The sequence below is a fragment of the Fringilla coelebs genome (assembly GCF_963513975.1).
Source record: "Fringilla coelebs genome assembly, chromosome: 1".
Lineage (NCBI taxonomy): Eukaryota > Metazoa > Chordata > Aves > Passeriformes > Fringillidae > Fringilla > Fringilla coelebs.
Genome location: NC_140028.1, coordinates 121,321,919 through 121,348,594, shown reverse-complemented (window position 1 = coordinate 121,348,594; position 26,676 = coordinate 121,321,919). Strand labels below are relative to the sequence as shown.

The 26,676-nt window shown below is 41.6% G+C and overlaps 1 protein-coding gene across 1 annotated transcript; it reads left to right on the top strand.

Annotated features, from left to right (window-relative positions):
• Window positions 1-9,636: 9,636 nt before the first annotated feature.
• Window positions 9,637-25,142, top strand: GPNMB (glycoprotein nmb; the record flags this gene model as incomplete). The annotated part of the gene is given in 13 exon segments (XM_084211607.1): window positions 9,637-9,726; window positions 9,729-9,782; window positions 9,785-9,866; window positions 14,769-14,918; window positions 15,585-15,728; window positions 17,051-17,230; window positions 18,318-18,476; window positions 18,936-19,244; window positions 20,425-20,547; window positions 21,236-21,338; window positions 22,240-22,445; window positions 23,955-24,042; window positions 24,810-25,142. Coding segments are annotated over 13 exon segments (1,842 nt in total). The 3' UTR covers window positions 24,964-25,142.
• Between the last annotated feature and the right edge of the window lie 1,534 nt (window positions 25,143-26,676).

The window sequence follows — 26,676 nt, the reverse complement described above, 5'->3', positions numbered from 1 at the left end:
AATATATGCTTATTTGGAGACTAATACAGGTAAATGAAAGCTTACATATACTGGACAAAATTGCTTCTTTTTAATGGTTTGCAGGTACATAAGAAATAGAATTAACTAGCTTTCTGGTTGCCCAAATTGTCCATTATAATCCTCCTGGCCAGTAATTTTTTAACTGAATTTTAAAGCTCTCACTAAAGATTATGATGTATCTTGAAGCTGTATCTGCCTGCTCTCAGCCCTACCTCTACAATTTATTATTATTAGCAAAAGACCTGTGTCCATCAACTTTCTCTACACAAACTTCTGCAAAAGCATTAAAGGACTGACTTAAACACCAAAGGAGATGGGATTCAGAAAGGAACTTAACCAAAGGTGACTGAAAGGCTCTAAACAGAGGCCAGCAAAAGAACCCATCCAACAAGAATGCAATGAGTAAGGATGGAGTGTCTTTCAAATTCCCTGCTTTGTTTTAGTCCATATTTGCTCTTATTTAAATAATGAATAGTCCAGAATTAGCTCCTGAGAGCCAAAGCCTTTCTTATCATGGATGCTTGTTTTAACTAAAGTCATCTCAAAGCTCTGGTGGTCCCCACCCAACAGGAAATCACCTTTCCTCTTTTGTAAATAACCTGAAACTTTTCTTTTCAATTTAAAAATAGTATCCATTAGAAATACATTTTGAGAGAGAGTTCTGCATAATTGAAAACACGTGCAAAGCATTCAAATACCACAGGAATGAAAACTATAAAACATGTTGTAGATCAATACAAGACAGAGTTTGCACATCCCTCTGCTTTCAGTGCGGAGTTGTGATGAAGAGTTAGCTCTGTAATGTGAGAAAAATTTCAAGGAGGCTGCCTTTTCTGGAGCTTTGGACTTCTATCTGTATGAACAGACTATGTTGAAGCTTTCTAACAAATGTCACCTGAAGTGCAAAGCATGTCACTGTGGAACAGCATAAATGGCCTCCCTGTGCCTTTCAGCACAATCAGATAATGTCCTTAAGCCCTACTATGTTTGACTCCAAAATTTTCATAATGCTCCTTAGTTTTTATTTAAAGTTGCTGTAGCTCTAAAAGCCTTGAAGACCTGGCACAAAATCCTCAATTAAATACTTTGTGATTTTCATACAGTTTTCTACACAGTTTAGCTAGCCAGAAACATTTTAGCTGCTTAAATGAAGGAGGAGGTGTCAGTGTGAGATCAATCCCAGGCAGAGATTGTATTAGCTCCTGGGAAGACCAGGCTGGCTTATCCAGAGGGAAGGGGAGATGGTTCATGATGTTTTGGTGGGCTGCTAAACATAATGTCACTTTCAGTCACTTTCTTTCAGAACCTTCCCTTTTCATATGACCTGAAGAAATAAATCCAAGTTGCCTTCAAATGTGTTCAATCACTGCAAGCACATGTCCTTAGCAGAGCATTAGGGGTGCTGGGGGGATGTAGGGGGTCAGAAATACACTGCCAGTCCTCAGCACAGTGGGCAGAGCCTTGAGGGTGGTTATTGCTGATTACAGGTACAGCTGCATGGTATTTTACATATTGTTATACTTGCAGAGATCATTTTGCTTAAAGTATTACTAACTCTCCACCTGATTTTCCTCCCTCCCTTGCAGAATTATTAATACATTTTTTGCTCAAAGACTAGAGTGGTAAAGGAGTCTTCTTCTTCATACTCATGCATCTTTTTCACAGCTGCAGAAGATGTTTGGAACACTCCATTGAGCTTTCCCTCTCAGGCTGCACAGCTGAGATGAAGAAGATGATGAAGAACCCTTGTCTTGCAGACACTGCAAAGCAGCCTCAGACAGAACTGTTGTTTTTAACATTTTTTTTTAAAGTTCTCTCTCCCTTCTGTCCTCAATAACAAGGCCCTGAGAATTTATTCTGAAGTTTTCCACCATACTCCAGTTAGAGAGGCAGATTTGGATTGTAACTCACTTCTGAGCTAAGTTTTAAGACACAGGCAAAAAATCAAAGCAAACAAACTGATCTCACTGTTGTGATAGTTCATCTGCAGTTTGACAAGAACATTTTGAGATGCCTTGTCAGGTAAAGACATCTACCAGAACCCAGAGCTGGATTTCTGCTGAGGTCTTGGTGAACACCAAACCCAAGCAAGCACTGAGCCAGTGTGGCTGCTGCTGCTGCTGCTCCAGCCTGGGGCTGGGTGCCTCAGCAGTGCTCTTGAGCATAGAGCCACACACTCAGCTGGAAAAGAGCTTTAAGGTCCCAATGTTAACCCAGGGCTCACCCAGCACTGCCAAGGCCACTTCTCACCCCACTGCCAAGTGACAATGCCACCACAGCAATGACATCCAATGGCATTGTCACTGTGGGGTTCATTTCCTCATTTTCACTCATCAGTGACCTTCAGCTGAGCTTTTCTACTTGGAAGATTATGCCTAAAAATATAAACATTTGCATGCTCAATGTAAAAGCATAGGGTCACAGAAGAGGAAGGGGCTATAAATGTGTATAAATGTGTATCTGGGTGAAATCCAGTAATTTGGCTGCCAAAACAGGTAAACAGCTTCATCGTTTGCTCCTGGTTTCAGACTTTTGAATTTCATCCTAGACAAATAAACAGCCTGAGGAGGTAAAGAAGCTCTGACTTCCCATTATATTCTAAATAAAACAAATATAGCCATTTGGGTTATATACTACATTTCTTTAGCTTGTCAATGTCTCAACTAAATTTCTTGATTTCTTCTTGATCTGAATAAAATTCAAACACAAGGAAAGGTATTAGTAATTAATTAGTGTTAGCTCAGGATTCATCTGATGTAGTTTTTATTTTTACCAGAACATCCACAAAAGTTGAACTGATAAAAAAATTGCTCAGTGAAGAATTATTTATAACTTGAGTTTCCTCGGCCTCTATGTCCTGGCAAAACCTGATTTTTCTTGTTTTCATTTGTCATTCTACAACACATCATTTGATAACTAGTTTTTCTTTTGCATTATGTAATAATAGAAGTAGGTACTCTGAAATGTAACAGAACAAACAATTAGTAACTAAGAGATCAAATATCTATTTTCATTTCATAATTTTGTTATTAATTCATAAAAACTTATTTTTTGCCTTCATCCAAATACCACTCACTACAGAAGCAGCATGAAAAGTCAGTATATATATTGAATATATATATAGTGAATCTATAGAGGTTTGAATGTACAATCCATTTTTCTCCTCTTCACTTATGCTTCTCTTTTCTTTGCTTTCTTTTCTTTGGGTCTGTTCCATTTTTTACACTTTCATGCCAGACACAGTACAGGACTAAATTCGGACTATGCATATTGGATATAATAACCTTTACTGAGAGGAACACCAATGACCACACATTGCATCTGAATTTTTTAAATAGCTTTTGTCACCTTCTGTCCATGAGCAGCAGAACTGAACCATTTGCAGTGTGAACCATTTGCAGTGAAGCCTCTTGTGCTGGGCACCAAAGAGCCTTCCCTTCCTCCCAGAGCACTGCATGCAGCAATGCTCTGAGCAACCAGCTGCAATGAAGCAGCGTGGCTGAGGAAAGATTTGTTAAGCTATTTTGTTCTTTTCGGGGAGACAGCTTAAATTACAGACCTAAGAAGCAGATTTTTCTATTACAGGATGCACACACATTTTCTGTAATGATTTTAATCATGTTATACAGTGTTTCCCATGCTGGGCTCATAGCTCTGGTGACCAGTGCAGTCTACATGCTAGACAGATTTTACCCTCAGTATTTCACTTAAGCCAGGGATTGCCAGTAGGCTGCTGTATTAAATCAATTTTTTGGTTCTCACACGGTAACACAGTAAAGCCATGTTAGATTTTCCAGTATTGGCAAAGAAAGCTGAAATAAAATAACCATATTCCAATGCAGATTTAAAACAGAATCAGTGCAAATTTACCGCTCCTGTCGCAGAGAATATGAATAAAGGATATGGGTGTTCATTTAAGATGAACTCAGAAGACTAACTCCTATACATTTAGTTTATTTCCCTGCCAGGTGTGATCAGAACTTCTGAAGATTATTATGTAATGCATTTGGGAGCAGGGCATTAAAAACACACGTGTGTCCCAGCCAAGCAGCGGTTCTTGTTGAACTTTCTGCAAGCAGGAGCCCCTCCAGCTGTGGGCCAGGGTGGCAACCCCTGATTTGGGGCTGCAGGAACCTGAGTGTCCTCCCCTGCCCTGCCAGCAGAACATCAGAGCTGATCCTGCCACCTGCTGCTCTGCAGCCGCTGAAGATGAGTGGAGGTGGTGATGGATGAGTGGGAATGGGCAAATGATGGCCCAGCTCCCCCTGTGCCCCCCTGCTTCAGCCACTGTGGCCACTGTGCTGTGCACATGGCAGCAGGCAAACTTGGGAAAACCCAACCCAAACCCTGTCTGAGCTCTTCCCTCCTACTCCCCCCAGACCCCAGTGAGACCTCCTCAATGCTGTCAGCTACAGAAGGGGGATCCAGGTGGATTTAAGTCCTCAGGTGATGGCAACACCTCCCTAGGAGCTCAACAGCTCCACTTGCTCAGTTTGCCTCCCTTTTATGCCATAAATATTAGTGTCTAAGTGGGGCATTTAGATAGAAGGCTGGTTGCTTTGTAATATATTTATCTTTTTTCTCCTCTCTCTATTGCCTGTATATTCACTGCTTGTTCTAGCCTCTAAGGAAGAGGTTGCTCTCTGAATTACTGCCATGAGTCAGCGGGAACACAGTCCAAAAAATGCAGCATTTTGCCCATTTTTTGATGTTAACACATTAAAGAGTATGTTACGCTGAAGTTCAGCTGCCAGCATTTTCATTTTTTCTGACTTCTATTTCAGGGAAGTGCTAAGGTTATTTCTTAAGCAGTCAAGGCAATTTCACTGGACCACAAAACAACTGAGCTTCTGTGGTGGACTCTTATCTCTTGCCCATAGTATGTGAAACATAGCACATACAGGGAGCAAGGTGCACTGGGTATGTTCAGTTTACTTTATTTCTTAGAAAAGCTTTAAAGGGGCTCTGGCTGTGAAACTACTTCTCCTTCAGTGTCCTCCCACCAAGGAGACCACAGAGCAGATGTTCTTGTTAAGGATATTCTCTTTGATAGGTTACTTTTTTGGCTGGGGTTTGCTGGTTTGATGTTTCTGGATACCTTTTTTTTTTAAGAAATTTTTCTCTTCTTCCTGGCCAAAATATCATTTAATGTTTTTAGAGAAAACAGAACTTTTCAGCAAAAATTTGATTGCTCTCTTGAGCTGAATGATACAAAATCAATCTTTTAAAACCTCTCTGAGCAACAGGGAAGCCTGAATCAATTTAATTAAAATATGATGAAAAAATGTGGGTCTCGTGCAGCCATGATCATGTGCTTTCACTGCAATTATCCACTCTCCTGATTGGAAGAGGTCTGTGCCTCAATGAATCATGGTGACTACAAAATACATCATTAACCATTCATTAAATCAATGAGAAAAGTAGCAGAGTAAAACCAATGTCCAGATTGTAAATTAACTCTGGCAGCTGCAGAACTGAAAGTGGGACACCTGGGGTGCACATACACCAGGTCAGAAGCTCACAGAAACTTTGGAAGTCCATGGGCTACCCCAGCAGAGCCTTGGCACTGCCAGGAGAGCTGCACCTCCTCCTTGCACGGTCATCACAGTGAAAAAACCCACAACAAACCTATCCAGGGGTAATAAATAAACTTGCTTCCTTTACATACCTCTAGCAAAGGTGTGTACTGCAATCTGGATGGTCAGAATCTGTTACTGTGCTTTGTCTTCAACTGCTGGTCATCTGCAGCCCTGCCATGGGCAGGGAGGACAAGTCCAGCTGTGAGGATGGGTGGGCCAGGGCACTCTGTGGGTCTGTGTCTCGAGGCTGAGCTGTGTGAGGATTTGCAAAGTGCTGCAGGTGATTTCTTGGGCTCCCTTACCTTCCCCACAAGCTGCTTTCATGAGGCACTTTGGGCCACTGTCACACATGTGGCTATGACTGAACAGGGAGTTTAGCATTTGTAGGGAGGGACCAAAACAAGCAGAGAGCTGGCAGGCTCATTCAAGCCTTCCCTCAAGAGCAAATCTGGCCAAAAATTATTTGTATCACCAAAAAAAAAAAAAAAAAAAACCCACTACATCTTTCATGGTGCAACTTGAGGCCATTTCTTATTCTGTTGGCTGTCACCTGGAAGAAGAGACTGATCAGCCCCTGCTACAACCTCCTCTCAAGTAGCTGTAGGGAGAGATAAGGTCACTGCTGAGCCTTATCTCATGCTGTGCTCAAATGCCAAGTTTGGAAAATTGTCTTTAAAAACGTCTTTAAAATTGGAAACAGTTTTAGATTGGGTATCAGGAAAAAATTCTCCAGAGAATGGGTTGTCAAGCACTGGAACAGGCTGCCCAGGGAGTGGTGGAGTCCCATCCCTGGAGGTGTGTAGATGTGTCTCTTAGGGAGTGGTTTAGTGGCAGTGCTGGGTGAACAGTTGGACTCGATGATCTTAAAGGTCTTCTCCAACCTAAACCCCTCTATGGTTCTATCACCAAGCCCAACACAGGAATTTGAGAAATGTATGACTGCAGGAAACACCTTCCCATGAAAAAATGGTCAAATGCACAGCTTTAGCTACTACAAAGGCAAAAAAATAAAGGTGCTGGAATTACCAAAAGCCTTTTTGATCAGTTGCAAGGGCTAAATAATTTTTCAGTAATAAAGTGAGATAGTTCATACTAGAAACTGATCAGGAGCTTTTTTTTCCTTCCCAGTACAAGAAGAACTGCAGCCTGCTAAGGCAGCTTTGTTTACATGTTTGGTTCAATCAGCTGATGCCCACTGTCCCGTGTGAAGCAAGGCACAGATGATTTCTTCCCAGGAAGGAAATTTGTCAAGCCCTGAGTTCCCTTGAGAGATCACTGGTAATGGCAGAAAATATTTACCTAAATGTACCTGGTTGCCAAACCAAGATTGTCTTGTTTTCCTTTACTTTCTTGGCCAAAGGCCAAGTTCATACTTCAAATCCCCTTTTTTTTTTTTAATTTCCTTTCTTTTTTTTTTTCCTTTGCACTTTTCTTCTTTTTTTTTTTTTTGAAGTTCCTGTGAGCAGTGATAAACAGTTCCCATGTTGGTGTTGTGTTGATGGTGGTGTGATAGCAGTGTGAGCATGCCAGCTCTGTCAGTCTAGACATGCAGGTACACATGATGTGTTCACACCCTGTCATCTGACAGCCTTCAGGTAGCAGAGATGTGTATCTCCTCAATGAGATTTAATAACTGAGCTGCTAAAGCTGTGAAGTACCAAGCACTTCCTGCCCACGCACTTCTTTGTCAGATGAAGCCCTAAATCTCCCTGAATGTGTGTTTCTTTGCTGGGAGAATGTTTAGGATATATTTCAAACCTTTTCTCCTTTACAGCTGCCTGATTCAATTCACTTGTTTAAATTGCAAAGCTGTTTCTCAGAGACCAAGAATAATAATGTAGAAACTATAAAGGTAATTTAAAATCTGATGATGATCCACAGGTTTCAAGCAATCCTTCAGTGTTTCAGACAAGTCAGCTATGGCTAGAACAATTAGAAAAGTCAGCTCAGTTTTCAGATGGTCCCTTCAGTCTTGACTTATCACATTTTTCTTAGCTTTTCATTCTTTTCACTTCCTTTACACTTCTGTTCCCCCTAGCTCTTTCTTCCCTTCTCCTCTCCTCTCGTGAATGTTGGCTGCAACCACACCACAAATGGACCCAAATATTTTCTGTGTCAGCCCTGCAGGAATGTGTAATCTAAGGCCCAAGAGCAGAGGAGGAAGAATGTGAAGGACTGGAGTGTCACAGTAAAGCCACCTTTTAGTTATTACCCCAGCCCTGGTGGGTTTGGATTCCTCTACCCACAGGCCTGACCCTCAGTGCCTCTGAAGTCTATTTACAACATGTTTAATAATTTCTACCAGCTGGTTCTTATTCAGACTGTCACTCAAAATTTATGTAACAATTTCATGTATCAAATAACATGGCAAAAAACTCCATCCTAACCAACTTTATTGTTTTAAGGCTGATAAATTTTTGGTTTTAATTAACAGGCATTTGTTGTCAGCAGTTTTCCTCTGGAGGTTCTCAAAACCCTCTTGGGAATGAGCATTCAAACTTCCTTTCTCCCCAGCAGACTTTGGATCAGGCTCCCAGTGCTGAACCACAGTGTTTGAAGGTCACTTTTCACTTCTAGGATCAACAACCTGGAAACAAAGGAGTGCAATTAAAGTTAATGTCCCACATGGTTTAAAAAATAATTGTGAATGCCTTCGAAACCTGACATTTCAACTGGGAATGTAGCTGGTTGAATAAAACAACAAAAAAAAGCAACAATCACATGAGGACGCTGCAGTCATATGATTTTTTTTTTGCACAGTCAATCACAGCTTTGACTTCGATTTATGCTCCCCCTTGTTTCTGTCAGATAATGAGGGCTTAGTTTGAACAAGCCTGTAGCCCTAAGGCTGCTGCTGTCACCCTGCTCCTTGGCTGGCAGTAGCAGGGAGGGTTGGCTCCAGCCAGGAGGATGCTGAAGCACGGATTCTAAATATGCAAGATCCACAGGACTGGACATCAGAGCCTGCACTACTGAGAGAAATGCTGGCTGGGGTGCTCTGGGCAGTGGTAATAACTTACACTGTTAATAGAAAACACAAGAAAAATAGAAGAAATGACCAAAAAAAAAAAAGTAGAGTTCTAAAATCCCTCTCCATTGGGCAATGTCTTCATTCTGTTGACAGTGCCTCGGAGTGATGGACTTCCACCTGCCCTGCCCAAAATAAAAATGGTTTACTGCTGCCCAGCTCACTGGTTTCTGGCTAGCTGGTGCCACAGTTACAAGTGCTGCTCTTTGGGACCACTGAAACTATGACTCAGGTGTTTCTTCAGGACTGTACTTGCCTCTATGCCTTGCCATCTTACCAAAGCTTGTTCTTTGCTGCAAACAGCAAGAAACTTCACAAGGCTGCCAGGGCTTCAGTGAAAATGAGCTGCTGCACTTCCTGTAGAAGAACATCTGGGCTGGGCAAGCCCACTGACCCTGAATTTGAACCACAGGCGCAGTGTTTGCCAATCTACGCTGCCCCTCTTGAGCCACTGGTTACACATCATTGTTAGGCTGGGCAGCAAAGTCTATTTTTTGTTTATTGCTGCAATCCATGAAGTTTATACCATCAGTTATCTGTCATGGATATTGAGTGGCCATCACCACACAGGGGCTGTGATGGCACCTCTAGCCATGGTTAGATTGGATAGGCATGTACCCACTAAATGTTTAAATAATATTTTCCTTAACAATCAACTGGGATCAGGAGCCCAGTCAAGAGATGTGTTGGATTGGCCATTTTCCGTTCAGTTTAGAGTTGTTGCCCAGCATATGAGATGAGCCATGTGGTTTAGTAGAGATGGGTTTGTCAAATGCAGTGAGCTGTTGTAGTAACACTTGCAAATCAGGCTGGGGCAAGAGTTAATTTGGATTCCTAATTTAAAAACAAATGAAGTACAAAAATTGATCACAGTGCAAAACTAGTATAAAAATGCCTGTGAGGTGAATGGTGTGGCTCCAAACAGGTCTCTCAGTAATCCCAGGGAACGCTGAAAGCAAAGGGGGTGAGTCATAAGCACATGAGCCGAAAGAAGCTGAAGACAAAATCATGCATCTCTGCTTAATTCCATCACATGATGAGTCCCGGGGCCCTTCATTTAATCGGAGAGCAGAGCGGCGGGGAAGCTTCACTCTCACCTCCCGCCGGGGACCGGAGGAGTCTCGGTGCGCAGCTCTCGGCAGGCGCGGACCCAGCCCCGGCTCTCGGAACCATGGGCGCTGCTCGCCCCCTCGGACTGCTGCTCCTGGCCCAGGGGCTGCTCTGCGCTGCCAACACACGTGAGTGCTCCCCTCGCCCCGCATCCCCCCCTGCGAGCGCTCCGTGTGCCGAGGCAGCGCAGGAGCAGGAGAAGCGGCCGCTCCCGCACCTGCGCTGGGCGCGGCGGGAGCCCTGCCCGCCGCCCCGCCGGCGACAGCCGGTCCCACCGCAGGGTTGCCTGGCTCGGGGTACAGGAGCTGCCTGAGCTGGAGAGGTGTGCTGAGAACTGCTCGCTAATCTGTTCCCGGTGCTCCGCAGGTACATGGAGCTGACTGGAGCTAAAGCTTGGCTCTTGGCAGCAAGTTCTTAGCAATGCTTCCCCAGTTCAAGCGCGGCTAAAACGGCAGATGCAGAATGGACTTTGCACAGTTGGCTTGGCTCAGCTGTGGCTGGGAGAGGCCAGGTCAGAAACAGTGCTCCCCACTGGGACACTTGGACCTGTGGATCCCAAACCTCAAGGAGCCCAGCCAAGGAATTAGATCTGCAAGCCACAGTGGGCAGGCTGATCTGCCTCTTTCCGGGCTCCCAATTTGACTCAAGTCATAAGATGACTGAGTTCAGGGCTGGGGACGTAGAAATGGGATTTTAAACTCAAATTCCAGAATGTACAGTAAGGAAATTGAAAACCTTAAAAGCTGAAGTCCATCTGAGCATTCATCTAGCCTTGTAGCTGCCTCCAATGGAGAATAGTACCGGATGTATACCTGCGCAGGTCAGGACACTTTTCCAGCTTTTGATGATTTATAGCATTTATAGAATTAGCTCTGTCAGTTGCAGAGTCATTGTATTTAACAGTTTTTACTAGACTTTTTCCATCTGTTCGTGCATTTGGGTTTTCATTGCAACACATGTAAATTTTTTGGGACGCACTACATCCTACCAGCAAAAAATTTCACGCTTAAATTGTACCTCATGTGAAGAAGTACCTTTCATGTGCTTAGAACCTGAAACCTGCTGGTTTCATTTGATTCCCCTTACCTTTTGTACCTTCAGCTTCTTCCTCCATGCTGTTCATGGTTCTGTTTTTATATTCTCCCCTGTCACCTCTTCCCCAGGCTTCAAGACACAGTCTATGCAGCTGTTCCTCATATGGAAACAATTCTATCCCTTTGTAGCATCCTCACCACCTCTCCCTGTATTTTTTCATTCTTTTATAGTGATTGAGCTGCAGAGAACAGAGCATACAGTACTCAAGACATGGCATTATAAAATGCTGTAATGATGTCCTCATCTTTGTTCTCTAGCTAGCCTTTTCCTAGGTTTTCAACTACCAATGAGTACTGCATTCAAAACTGTAAAGCTGCAAGATCCCATTTCTGAGTTTAGAGCTAGTTTAGAGCCCTTTATTCTCAATGCAAGGTTACATTTAACTCTGTTGAATTTCATACAGTTTTATTCTTGAGTCATCTAATTTCATACAGTCCTCCCCTCTATTACTTTAATGCACAGTCCTCAGCAGATTAAAGAACTTTGCTGTTACCTGTTTTTCAGATTATGAACATTTTAAATTATTTTAACAATGGAGAAAACTGGGCACTTATTCATAACTTTTTTTTTTTTAATATCCTAACCAATCATTTACTCATGTGAAATCAATCCTTCGTTCTTATCCCACGGTAACTTAATTGCTTTATGTTCCTTTAGCAAGGGACCTCATCAAGTGCTGTCTGGAACTCAAGCAGACTGTAACAAGCAGGTCAGCCTTGTTCCCATGCTCTCTGTCTCCCTTGCAAAACTCAGAATATGTTTGTGAGCAATGCACTCCTTTTATGGCAAATCATATTAATGCACTGTACCTACTTGCTCTGTTCTTCACTGCTGTTCCTACCAGCTTCTCCAACTTGAGCCCCAAAGGGTTTTTTTAATCCTCTAAATCTTCCCTGGAAGTGTTTTTAAAAACTGTCATCACATTTGCCAATTTTTGTTTCTCAGTCACTGAAGCAGTGTTAAGCAAGATGTTACATGCTATGGTTAATAGCTCATTTATTTCACTCTTGAATAGCTTCCATACTTGGGCCATCCTATCTAGACAACTTTGTCATTTTGTTGATTTGTTCTATAATTGGGTTTTATGTGCCAACACTTCATTTTGAGAGATATTCTCTGTCATGGTAAAAAAAATTCTATCACAGAAACTCCCTATGTTCTTCCTTTGTGAATGAAAATATAAACCAGCTGACCTATTTGACTTTTGTGCTACTCCTTTACCTTCCCTGAATGCTTCTTTTGCATCTACATCATCATTTGGCCCATACACCCTGGCAAGCTTTCCAGCTTAGTTTATATTCAGTGAAAAAAAATAATTTGTAGTTTTTATGTTTTTTCAAGTTGTCCCTCAAATTCTTTTTTGTCCTGCTTTATTATGCTTTTATACATAACTTTAGAAAGTTTATGTTACAGTCTGGAGCCATTCCATCAGCCTTTTTACTTCTAATACACTTTTATCCTCTTTAGCTGGGTCATCTTTCTATTTCTGCTGTCCTAACATTGGCTCTCATTCTCTCTTTCATGGCTAATACACTTTCACAGGAAATACTGAACTTGTCTCTGCTACATTTTTCACCAAAATGAAAGCCAGAATGAGAAAGAAGAAAGTCAATTGAAGTAAAAGATCTCTTCCCCTATGATCACCTCACCAAAACTATTACAGGAATCTGTTCCTTGGAGCATAACATTACTCTGTCTATTTTGAACTGAATTGCTCTAATTTTGGTTATGACCAACATCTGTTCTTGAGTGGTTTTCATTGTTAAAAAAGAAATACATTAAAGCTTTTTGTTCCTTTAAATTCACCAACTGAAAATCTTCAGTTCCTTGTGTTAGAGAAACCAGTGCAGAAGTCTTTCCTCATCTGAAAAACCATCTTTGTCTTGTCCTGAAGCTTGTGAAACCTTTTATATTTGACTGAAATAAACAAAACACATCAGAGAGGCAAAGAAATTCCTAAGCAGCTTGGGATTTAGAAGCAGTAACAACAGCTATTACTGGACTAGAAAATGAATTCTGAATTCAAGGATTGTTAATGAAAACACAAAATTAAAAGCATTTATAAAATTAAAAGTGCTCCAGCTGTTTTTGATAAATTAAATTTGGGAAAAAACAATGATTGAAAAGTTTTGATATGACAAAATCAAAACATTTTTATTTATGAAATAATTTTTACAGAAAATCAAGGAGAATAGGAAAAATAAATTACAAAAATTATGTAGCCATTTACTTTTGAATGATACATTAATTTAATGATACCCAAATTGTAATTGAACTTGCTAAGCCTTTGTGAAGTACTTTTATAGTTGCTAATTTGTTTTTTTCCTGAGCAAGGTTTCTGAACAACAACATTACCAAACTCTCCTTCTGACCAAGACTCAAAACAATACAGCATGGGATACAGGTCATTAAGTAAATACCACTCATAATGTTATGCTGGCTCACATCAAAAAATATTAAATCTGCAGGAAAGACTTGATTCAAGTGATTTAAGTGAGACTGCAGGGAGTTCCTGGAGGGCAAAAGTCTGTGGGAGATTGTGTCTCTGAGTGCAAAATCTGTTATTTTCCTCAAACTGTTCAGTCCTCAAGAGTGGGGAGAGAGGTACCAGCACCAGCTCAGAGTGGGGATGGGACCGGCCAAGGGATGTTCTTCCTGCCCAGCAGAAATCTCACTGGGCAATAAAACACCAAGAGAAAGCAGCTCCTGCCTCTTCTTCTGAGCTGTTTCTCTGATTCCCTCTTGCAGTAAAATTAGCAGCCGCCCACCTGTAAAGACCGTGCCTAAACTGGCTACACCTGCTCTGTGTCTTTTCCAAAGCTTGGAGAAATTCCAATACAACCAGTTAGGTTACAGCATACAGGGCAATTCTTGCCCTTCTTACAGGTCTCTGCATTTTCCTTGAAGTCATCCAGAACTTTGTTGCACTTGGGTATAAATCTAAGTAGCATTCTGCACCAGCTGTACCTTTCCAATGAAGCCACGGAAAGCAGAAATCCTGACTCCCCTAATGTTCTGACAGATTGACCCACCCAGCAGTTACCTTACCTGCTTAACATGGCAGAGCTCTTTAAAGCCTCCAGGCTTTCATGGAACCATGCCCATGAGCTCTCTTATTAACGTATTTTTATGGCATCCTACAGTGGCCAACGTGTTCCTACAGGTTACTTGGATATTTATGTTGCTTTCCACTATGTGTCCTTTGTGACAGAAAGAGGGATCCTAGAAGCCTGGGAAAAGTTTGAGCCCATCATTTGTAGTAATATGAGAAGAAAGAGGTTATTGAAGTTATTTAATATAGGAGCCATTTCTAAATAAAAGGCATGAAGCTAATATGTTATTGTTGTTATATTATAAACACATTGAATTTACTATTCAGCTCTAAATTTCCTTTTCTGGAAATACCAGCTTCTGTTATAATTGGTTCCACCCCTCCCACCCAAACCACCAGCCAACTCACCAAAGGAGCTGCACTGGGTCAAAACTAATTCCTGGCACAACTTCCACTAGAGCATAACTCAGACAGAGAATGAATTTATCCCGTTAGCCTTTTACTTGTAGATTTATTACTGGGCAAAGCAGTCAGAAATCAAGCAACCTCTGTGCAGAGAGCCTGACTGCTGCAGGGTTATGCAAACTCTTGCAAACCATTGCTCTGATACAGTCAAAACACTGTAAACATTTTTATTCTTTGTCTGGGAAGTTTGCAATACTGCAAGTAGAAAAAAATGTCAGTCTGACAGTGGTGGAATTGTTTTTATGTTGATTATAGTTGATGTGAATGTTTATAGCTGCAATGATAAAATTCCATAATTTTCTACTGGTGGAAAGTTTTCTACCAGTACATGCTCAAAGTTCAGCACAAGAGTAATGTTTTTATAGAGTAGTAGGGAAAATTGCATTGCATTAACACTGATGTTTGATTTTCTCTCTAGGGTTTCAAGATGTGTTGAACCATGGAAGCACTTCTCCTGTCACATCCTACAAGAAGCTACAAGGCTGGTCTAGTGATCAAAATAAATGGAATGAAAAACTTTATCCTTTCTGGGAAGAAGGAGATCCCAGATGGAAGGACTGCTGGAAAGGTGATAGCACGTACATGTTTCAAAGACACTTGAAAAACTGTAGTGGCCACAAAATCCACCACAGAGTGCAGGTGCTATAGTGCATTTTCATGAGGGCAACATCCACTGCTGCACAGATGGCGAGTTAGAGAGGACTGGGTTTGATACCATTCCCAGTGAGTTGTCTGAGGAAGCAGAAGAGTGAGTTATTTCATAAAATGCTTTCCCATTATGACTAATCTCAGACATTAATGCTTATCAAGAAGTACTGATGGTCAGGGCTCCAGCACAATCCATGATGTGATCATGCCCTGGAGGATAGGCAGCTTCAGCTGCTAAGACCATGACTATTGCCACCTGGTCTGAGCTGAGGGCCAATGGCTGTCCCTGGGGAGAAACAAGAACTTTCTCCTTTGAGATACATTGACCCTCACAGGTAGAAAACAATATTCTTAGCTCTAGGAAGAAAATTAAGGGCAGACCAGTAAGTGATCTGGGGGAATATGCTGAGCCCCTCTGATTGCTTGAAGTTGGGGTTTTGGTAAGAGCACAAGTGGCTTAGGAGCAGGAAAGCCCTTAGAAACAGAGTAACCAAGAAAGCATTTCTACTGTAAATGGTAAAAGTTGATGGCACCTTCTGCTGCAACGCACCTTTCAGTGCAGCCAAGACCAATTTTCTTTTTTCAGGCGGAAGGGTGACAGCCAAACTGGACAGTGACAGCCCAGCACTGGTGGGATCCAACGTGAGCTTTGTTGTGACTCTCCAGTTTCCCAAGTGCCAGACAGAAGATAATGATGGCAACATCGTATACAGGAGAAACTGTACGCGGGGTAGGTAATGGCAATTTCCCTGCACCGTGCTCACACCTGCCTGTGCTGCTGTGACTGTGTCACTGAGCTCTGAAACCATCACAGGCACACCCAGTGAACAGTAGCCATGCTGGGTTTAACTGATAACTGATAACTGATAACTGATAACACGTCCCTGTGCATACCCAGCCTGTGCCACACCAGTTTTTTCCTAAGAAGATCATGGTGGTATTTTCAGTGCTCTGCCCCACTCCAAATACACTGACCAGGCAATTTGAGACTGACCATCATTACCAACTTGCCTTCTCAAAGCAGTCACATAATCTGACTTCCCAACAGAACTGTTTCTGCTTTTCAGCTCAGGAGCAGTGTTGCACAGTTACACTGTTTTCTTTAGAGCTTATAAAGCTGTCAAATTATAAAATTGGGTGGGTTTTTTTTCAATTATGACTTGTAGAATTCAGTTACCTTATCTGCACAAAAAAGTAAATCTCACACTTCCACATTTTAGGAATTAAAAAATAAATAAATAAATATCTAAAAATCAAGCAATATGTTACTCAGAAAATCACCCTTTTTCATCCTACTTACTACTACATGGAGAAAAAAGCCTATCAAAATTCCAGTGTTTTAAGCAGCTGGATCTAGAACAACACATGCTGTTCTTCCTTTCATCCTCCGAATGCATAAATGTTCGACAATTTTTTTCACTGATCAAAGTAATTTTCATTTCAAGGCATATCAGCAAGTTTTTGTCAGCCTAAGTTGCAGTTAACTATCTAATATTTTGTTAGCAGCTTATATCCATACTTTACTTATTATCTGCTGTGCTGTTTGGGGGAGGAAACTTCCCATTTATAGTCAGAAAACGACAGAAATTCATATCTAAGTTATTTAAAGGCACCATTGAAAACTTTTCTGACAAGACAGACAAAGTCACTTCCTTACAGTGCTTTCACAGCCACTCTTTGTACTTACAATTTTAGATTCTGCCTGCCAAATACTTAGGTAGCTCTGCTATCCTCAGCAAAACAGTAGCATCCTGTGTAGTCAACAGCAAGTTTTTGGGCAAGTACTTCTAAATTGTGTCTGGCCCATGAGACAGTAAAGTTTTTTTTAAACTTCTTAGTAAAATAGCACCAAGACAGAACCATTTTGTGTTTACATTGAAACCCAAACAAAGCACAACTTCAGGATAAAAGAATTAACATCAGTCTAAAAATACCCCACTTCACCTGTTGTTTAAATGCAGCAACTGCTGTGACCTGCAGTGCTTGCCTCCTGTTTTCTGACTCTCTGCACACTTCTCAGTTGACCAGAACATGTCCTACTTCTATCCTTAGATCCTCCAGCTTCCATGGATCAGCAAGTTTATGTCTACAACTGGACTGAATGGATTGACAGCTGTGGCTGGGAAAACTGCACAAGCAACCACAGCCACAACGTATTCCCAGATGGACGTTCTTTCCCTCACCACCCGGGCTGGAGGAGAAGGAACTTTGTCTATGTGTTTCACACTTTTGGTTAGTACTGCAACACATCCCTGGGCTGGTGCTGCAGACCTTACATTCCCTTTGTACACATCTCATTTGTCAAGTAGGTTTTACTAAAAGCGCTTTAAAAATGGTTCCACACTCTTGAGTGGAAATACTGAATTAATTCCCCAATTTTGCAAAGGGGCCATCAGTTGTTTGGTTTAGAAATCATGGATTACCAGAAGATTCTCTTTAAACCTGCATTCACAATACTACCACTGAAGAAAATGAATTTCCTTTCAGTACTACTCAAGATCTTTTTCTAGGAAAACAGACAGTCTGAGCAGGTCAGTCAGACAATTTATTGACAGCTCACTGCCACTTAAGACTTTCAGATTTAAGAGAGAACACAGTGCTGTGTATCACCAGTTTAACAGTGCAGCACTTCTTGTCTCTAGGGAGGTGAGAACTGCCACTGGCTGTTCTGCTGCTCTGGTCACAGATGCTGATTTTCAATGTTTCCTGCTCCTGAGTATGTAATGGTTGGCCTATTCCTGCCATTGGCTACATACTAAATCTTAGTGCCTTCAGTTCTCCTGGCTAAGTCGGTATTATTGTCAGTACCAGTATGAGTAATAATAATAATAATAATAATAATAATAATAATACTCCAAATTTTATGCAGAGGTCAGCTACCTCAGTCAGCTGTTAAAAAGACAAAAAATCAAATATATAAAAATGGTTCTAGAATATGAAGTAGGAGGTATTGTATCTTCTGGCTACGCTGAAAGCAAACACAAGATCACTTAAAAGGCCTCACACCATCCACTACATAGTCCTAAAGACTTAATGTAATGCAACTGCCTTGGAAAGATGTAGATGTCTTGGCAATTTTTTTCTTGGATTAGTGAAACTGGGGACATCTTTTTGACAACTTTGAAAAACTGGAATTTATGAGAGTAAACACACTGTAAAAGTATCCAGTCCTTCGAAATCACCTGTCAGATTATTGGAAGACATTTCTAAACTATTAATTTTGATTTTTACAATCTAAGATTCTCAGAGCCTTTGCCTCTCATAAACCAACTTGTGGCGAGGCTGAGGGGGAAAATGTTACGTTCACATTCTGTTTCAGGTCAGTATTACCAAACAACGGGACGATCTTCAGTGAAGTTTTCAGTGAACACAGCAAATATCACTCTTGGTGAACACGGGATGGCAGTGTCCATTTACAGGAGAGGGCACCGGGGATTCGTTCCAGTTGCGAGAGCAAACACCACCTACTCTGTGACAGGTGAGCCTGCTGGAATCGGCTGTGCTCACATGCTGGGGGATTTGTTGCTTAGCTGTTAAAATAATTCAGCACAAGCATCGTCTGGCACGGAAAGAAGATATTGGCCTGAGAAAGGTTTTTAGCATAAAATCTCTGGTAAATTGCCTTGAGTAGCTTAAGTAACCTTTTTGCCTAGTTCAGTAGTGACCCCTCCACTTTGTTATGGAAAACTATTTATGAGAGATAATGCAATCTTCCACAGATGTCTGTGATTCCTCATTTGTCCCCATATTTTTCTGGCTGTTTCCTACTGACATTCACTCCTCAGGTCATAAATCAAATTAAAGTACACACCTGTGTTAAAGATACCATGTTTACGTCTCACATTCTGGCTGTTGCTCTTCAGAGGCTTTGGAACTGTTTATTGTTTGCAGCCAGGTATCTCTGCTTTATTTATTTACCTCTTTTTTCCCCCTCCAGACAAAATTCCAGTAACTGTGAGTATGTTCCAAAAACATGACCGCAACATCTCGGACTCCATTTTCATCAAAGACTCACCAATTACATTTGATGTGAAGATCCATGATCCCAGCTACTATCTGAATAATTCTGCCATCTCCTACAAGTGGAACTTTGGAGATGGAAGTGGCTTATTTGTAGCCAGTGGTTCTAGTACATCTCACACCTACACTCTGCAAGGAAACTTCACTCTGAATTTAACTGTCCAAGCCATTATACCTGTACCTTGCAGGCCAGTAACACCCACTGCACCACCACCCACCTCAGCAGGTAAGCACTTATCAAACAGCACTGGCATTAGGAGCTATGCTAAAACTCTATATTCTGATGTCTAAAGTTAATACCTTTAGTAGTTTTACTGTCATCATGAAAGGTCTGCAAGCCTCTGGAAACTCTCTATAAAATTGGCTTAGGGACAGAATCAATAAGCATTAACTCTTCTAGGATTCTGTGGCAGGGATCACTTACACGTTTAACTCCTTATGCATCCAGTTCTACCAGCACACTAACAGCATACAAAGGTCTTCAGGTGAACATAAATGTAAGTTTGTATTATCTCTGCCACACTTGGTCAGGAGATTCTAGCCTTGTCTACTCAGGGTCATCTTCTGTGGTAAGATGTAAATCTCAAGTGAGAAAAAGGAATTTCAGAAAACTCTTATAGCAAGCTCCTTTCTGGATTGCATTAATTTCCATCCAAAATTAAATGAGATTGGATTGAACTAGAAAAAGGTAGTCATAGTCAAAAATATGGGATTTCCACATGGCATTAACCCAGAACAGCTTTTCCACTTTAAATTTATTGACTAACATATTTCGGAATAACTTTTATTATGTTCAGCATTGGTTTATCCTCTCAGAGGGTTTTAAGAAGGCCTGCAGTTTCAGCCATAATACTACTACTGTGAAACTGTAAATGTGGCTATATTTTTCAAATTTCATATTTTAATATGTGCTCTTACCAAAATATGGAGTGAGAATGAAAAATGAAAGGAAAGATATAATTTTCACCACTTCCACTCTTCATTTTTCCACTAGCTGTAATGTAGAGCAGTGGGAAAATACCAGCTTTTAAAAAAGCATTTAAAATGTTTTATTGGCCTTTGGATTTCTTATATAATTGATTTGGGGATTTTAAAGAAGTATTTAATTGTATTACACCTTGTAGTCTCCCTTTTATTTCACAGAGATGGGTGACTAGCCAGGTGGCTTTTGGAGTGAGGCTCCCCAGGCCACTCTAGGGTTCTCAAGCTGGGCACATGTGTTTTCTGTAGGGGTTACAGCCATGAGCTCATTACACAGATACACCCACGACTGCACAGCTGCAAACCAAAGCCACTGACAGCCTATGGAATGAAGGAACAGCTGGAACATGTGGCTGTGTTCAGAATACCCCAAAGCAGAGCTTGCTCTAAAGTTGTTGCATCTCTGTTTCTTCTGCCTCGAACAGTTACGACCGGACCATCTTCTGATTCTGACTCTTCTGCCACTGTCGAGTCAGTGGAGGACAATCCTGATGGAGGCTGCCATATTTACAGAAATGGATACTATGGAAGTAGTATTGATGTTGTAGGTAAGGATATGTGTTGACACCCCAACAGAGGAATGATGTTAATGATGAACAACAATGCATGGTAGAAATAATGTTTATTTAGACACATTTTTTTCAGTTACAAGAGATCCACAAAAAGATCCTTCTCATGGACATAGCTGAGAGTTCTAAGGATTAATGTACAGACATCTAACTGGCTGACTTTGATTTCTGCCTTCACTCTGCCAGGGGCTAGTTGCAGAGATTATGACCCCTTGCTTTCAGACACGTGAGGCTGGACCTTGGTCTGGATCCCTGCTGATGGCTGACCCCATGGGCTGGTGGGGATGTGCATTGTGCCACTCCTTTCTCTGTCACCAGCTTCTGAACATGCCGCAGCAGGAGCACATGGGCTGGGGAGGAGGTTTACATAAGGCTGAACTGGCCTTTGAATGCAGAGAAATCTGTATTTGTGGGTAGTGATTTAGCGAAATAAGGAAGTAAATAACAATAATGAGGCAAAAAAGGCAGACCAGAAATGAGCAGCCTCACAGGGAAAGCACTGGAAAATTCCTCAGCTTTCAAAGCCTTCAAGAGGAGTGCTAAGGGAGGGAGGAGGTTATGAAAAACAAGACCTGAACTGAGCATCAGCCAAACACTCGAGGTTCAGTACACATAGACTTCAAAGCTTGTCATGTGTCCTACAGTTGATATGTGTTTCCTCTCCCAGAGGGAATCCTTGAGGTAAATATTATTCAGATGACAAGCATCCAGATGACAGAAAGTCAAGCTGAAAACTCACTGGTTGACTTCGTTGTTACCTGCCAAGGGAGGTAAGTGTGTGAATGAAGCTGTCAGTCATCCCTGTTTAAAACTAATTAGGTGCTGGAATGCTATATGCACTTAGATGCAGATGTACAAACAAAATTTGGGAACTGCGGTGTTTCTATTTCTTGATGGGAACTAAAGATAATGCAAGTCTCATTTTTAAACTATGCCAACAGAGGCTACTGCCAGGGACTTAGGATTCAGAGCAAACATCCAGTCTCAGTAAAAATAGGGAACTGATTGTGGGGAAAAAACAATTTACAGTCTCCTGGCCAAGACAAGATTTCAGCACTTATAGTAAAGCGGGAAGCAGTTTACTGAAACTGTAAGGAAATCCTTTCTTTTTGGCCATGAGTTTTTAAGTAAATGGGTGAGTCCAAGAAACTTCTTGGATGTAAAAACATTGGACTAATATACCTCGGTCTTAGAAGGACTAAGAGGTAGACTAAGAAGTACAAGAAACACCATGATAATACAACTGGAATACAATTAACCTCTGTTAAGGGAGTATTTTCTTTTCCAGAACATGATACTACTGAAAAGAATCTGCATTCCTTTCTTAAAGATGTGTATTAAGTGTATTAAAGGTCAGGGACTGTATAAGTTGATTTGATGCAGCTAATCCTGTGATCACCATAAAATGTTAAATGATAAGCAAAACAAGCAGATAAATATTACAGATTGAATACGTGCATTCTATATAAAATCCACATGTACATATATAAATGTATAGGTATGTAAAAAAATACATATAGTATTAATAAAATCGGCTTAAATCACTACAGTGCCACTGATTTCAACAGGCACCAGTATGAAACTGGTGCACCAGAGCAATGTGTCTATGAGCTGGGCTAAGTGGGCTGGCAGGACTCCACAGATGCAATGTGCTCTCTCTTCCCATGCCAGTCTCCCCACAGATGTCTGCACAGCAGTTTCTGACCCCACGTGCCAGGTGTCCAAGAGCGTGGTTTGCGACCCCATCGTCGTCACGGATGAGTGTTTACTCACCATCAGGAGAGCTTTTGAGGAACCTGGGACATACTGTATAAACATCACCCTGGGTGATGACACAAGTCAAGCCCTTGCCAGTGCCCTGATTTCTGTAAATGGAGGTGAGTCCACAAAGAGCAGATGTGGGTCGTTGGTGAAAAGCTTCTCCCTGTGGTCATTTCCCTGCAGGGGGAGAGAACACAGGAGTGCACAGAGGGGTCCTTGTTATGCCTGGAAGCCTCAGCTGGGACTGCACCAGCTTGTCTAAGAGTCCATGCAAAGATAAAATGATGTTTATTACCCTGGGGGAATTTTAGCTGTTAGACCTTGGGTTGACTTCTGTTTACAATCCAATGAGTACAGTAATTACACAAACTATTCAGTATCACAGAACATGAAGAGTTCTTAAGCCATAATGTAATTTTCCACAGAAAAATGTTGGGCAGAAAAGCAGGTGGGGAACATGCCAGCCAGCCCACTCCACACATGGAGAGATAGCAGAAAAAGAAGGGAATTCAGCTCAAGAGACAGAATCAAAGTCTGCAGCACAGTTGGCTGCCCTGGGACCTTTTTACTGCCCATGGGCCTTGACATGGTTTCTATTTCTACATGAGGATAAGATGAATTATGTTCTGGAATGATCTGTGTTACATCCAGTGACTAGAGAGTCTGCCCAGTGTTTCCAAACCATTTCCAAACTGTTTCTAAAGAAGAGCTTCACCTTGGTTGGATAAGTATCACTGTGTCTAGCTCATAGCTATCAAAGACTTTGACAGAACCAGCTATTAAACTCAGCCTCAGTCAGAAGTCTAAAAGCTAGTGCTGCCTCTCTGTTCCCACTTCATTGCCCTCCTGACTTTCTATTACAGCATCCTAGTGACTCTTCTGAGCTCTCTAATTACTATCAGCCAAACAACCGACCCTTTGCAGTCATTTTCCATAGCATTTTTTGATGGTTTGATTTAATCTAGGTGTAAGTTTATCAGTACTGGAATCAGTTCATTATGAATAAGGCACAATGCCTGACCTCTAAGTGCATTCTGGTTCCTAAAGGTGAAACTAAGCATGCAGAAGGTTTTTTCTCAACTGTATTCACAGAGACTAGCTTTAGCCCAGTAAGGCTGGTCTGTCTAGGTTTCCTCCAGAGGGCAAAGCTGACTTGAACTTTTGGGCTTCTGCTATATTCAAAGCAGAATCAGGATCTAAGAGAGGTTACTGCTTTGAGTCACCTTCTGGATGAGCCCATCTAATTTTGTCAAAGTTATCCTATAGTCAGTGTAAACATTTCTCCAGCATAACAAATGGCAAGGATCAGATTAGCTTCACCTTGTGGGGGGCCAACAGGGCCTTTCATTCCTCTCCATGCTGGAAGGGTAGCCATGTGTCTGACGAGCAGGGCTCATATGAGAAAACTGGCAAAGCACAAACTCACACTCTGGTGGAATCAAGAATTACATGGATGTGAAAGCACCACCTCCTGTCAGTCACTGACCTCCAACGCTTAGCCTACTAGAATTACAAACTGTGCTTCAGTTGGTACAGCAATAAGTAAAAATGGCATTTTCTTTGGAAAGTCTATCTCACTGTAAAATAGAGGCTAACTCTTAATCAATCTACTTTCTGAACTATAGGAGCATCATCTGGAACAACAGAAGGTGTCTTTATATTCCTTGGCTTGTTGGCAGTGTTTGGTACCATTGGAGCATTTGTCCTTTACAAGTAAGTTGCTAGTTTCTATGATTAAAAACAGTCCAAAGAACTGTAAAAATATTATTTAAATTAACAAACTGAACAATTTAAATTTGCTTTAGCTACATTTTTGTTTCTTTATTATTGCAGCTCACAAATATTCTGGCAAGTATTCAAGAAAATGAGATTACTGGTTTAGGCCACAAAACCATTGGAAAACATGCAGATGTTAAGGACTTTCAGAAAGAAAAAATGGGCACATTCTGTGCCCATGAGCACAAACAGTAATACTAGGCCTGGGAACTTCATGTAAGCAGAAAGCAAACTCATACTGCATGATGTGATTTATATATGCAGTGAAACCAAACAAATTCTTCATTAAATCATTGATTAATAAATCCTTTGGGGAAAAGGTGCTGAGCATGCAGGCCAGTAGTTGACAGAAGCACACGTTGCTGCTGCCTTATTAATTTGGAAGTTTCTCATGAGACTTTGGAAGTTTCTCTTTTGAGACTGCATGAAGATTCCTGAGTCAAGTGTGGGCTCACCCTTCCCAGGAGTGATGAGAAACACACACTTCCATGGAGCAGCAGTACTCCAGTACTCCTTCTCCCTAACCAGGCCCCTGTCACCACTACTGACCTATGGCTGCCAGACATCAGATGCAATTGAACAGGGAAGGAGGAGAGAGAATGCATGATGAGCACATGATCAGTGCTTTTATGCACTGGTCACATGCTAAATGTGCACCCTGCTTTAAAAGTCTTTCAGCAACTAACTGTTCACATTCCTTGCAGGAGATACAAGCAATACAAGCCTATTGAGAGGAGTGCAGAACAAACAGAGAAGCAGGAGGGATTTACTGCTTACTTCAGCACTTTCAAAGCCATCTTCTTCCCTAATAACACTGAGAGAAATCCTCTGCTGAAGAGTAAACCAGGCATTGTTTAAACCTTTAGTGTAACACTGAGTATTAGATTAAGTACAGCACTTGTATCTGAACTGTACTTTAATGGGGCTTTCTTCTTGCTATAAAAAACCCCCAGGGAGTAAGGTGGCAGCACATGTAGACAGGATGGTAACTTTTGGGGCTTGGTGCAATTAGCAACATTAAAGTAGACTTTTGTAGAAAAATGAGGTAGTTTTAAGCACTTGCTGTTCTTGCTTGTGATGTAGGATACACTCTTCTGAATTACTAATACCCCCCACACCCTAATCTGGCTTTTCTTATTTCTAGGTTAACAACCTGCAAAATTAATCACATCCATAATCTAGAAGGGGGGGGGGGGGGAGGGAGGAGAAGAGGTTAATTAAAAAAAAAAAAAAAAAAAGACAAAAACCCCCACCAACCAACAAACTTGTAAACACTTAGCTTTTATTGCTGCTTACTGCCTTAGCAGGATTCATGTATTTGCTGTAAAGAGAGACATGGGGGGCAGCACGTGTTATGTCTGTGGAATGAAACGTGCCATGGCCTATTCCCAGGCACTGGCACTGAGCTCCTGCCACTGTTGCACTGCTCAGGAGGTCCTAGCACAGAGTCGCCCCAGGCGAGCCAGCTCCCCACCAAGCCAACCCTAGATTCTGGGAACCACCAGAGGCACAGCCCCCACTGTGAGTTTGGCAGCAGCCACTCTGTTTTTCAGGGTTCAATAGCATGGGTGCAGCTCATTAAATGCCAGTTGGCCTCAGGGCCAGAAAACAGGGCTGGACACACTTAGCTTCCCACTGGACATGGCTACCAGTGCATGAGTCTCGCTATAAACTAGACCACAGACACCCAAGCAACAAGATGAGGCCCATTGGCTTGGCTCTCCCTGTTCAAACTGAGTCCCATGTAAAATTCTGAGTTGCAGCTGCTGATGCTTCCATTGGTCTTGAGACACTGGACTGGCACCCCTGCTCCCAAGGGGGCAGATATGCTCTATGTCCAATGAAGGGTCAGCAGAAGAAGGGATCTAGCAGGAAGGGGTAGCATTCAACTGCCTTTTCCTCTTCTATTTTCCTTTCTGTCTTTCCTGCTGTAAAGAGACATTAATTTCTGCTTGCTCCTCCGTCCCTCTGAACACTAAATCAAATAAATGAAAACCCCAAGATAAATGAAACACTGCTCCAGTTTCTGCTATTACATGATGCACCTTAGAAAATGTAAACTCATGCAAAATCAATGTGCCTTCACTTTCTCACTCTAGCTGCAATTCTGTTAAAAGAACTCATTCTGAAGCCTTCCACAAGTGATCTGGCCTCACAGCCACACATGCTCATCACTCAGCATCATGGCATTTCACAGCGTGAGGCCAGCACCAACTGCTGAAGGCTGGCTCACTGCATGATGAGAAAAGGAGAGCATCTTATTTGCAGAAAGGGAAGAGGTTGCTAAAAAGGTTCATGGAGATGAGCAAACAGACCAAAAATTCTTTATAGCTCATGTTTCAAAAAACTCCTTTGCTGTTAGCAAAGGTTATAGCCAAAATGGAGGCTGGGCAAATGACCTTACACAATCCAGTTCTAAACACTGAATTCTTTGAAGATCTGTATTTCAATATAATTAGCTTATTTAATATGTCTTGAAACATCTCTGATACATTCTGTTTTCTGTTCCTGTGGCAATACATAGTTATAAACATAATTATAAACAAAACATAATTATAAACTCCCCTAGTG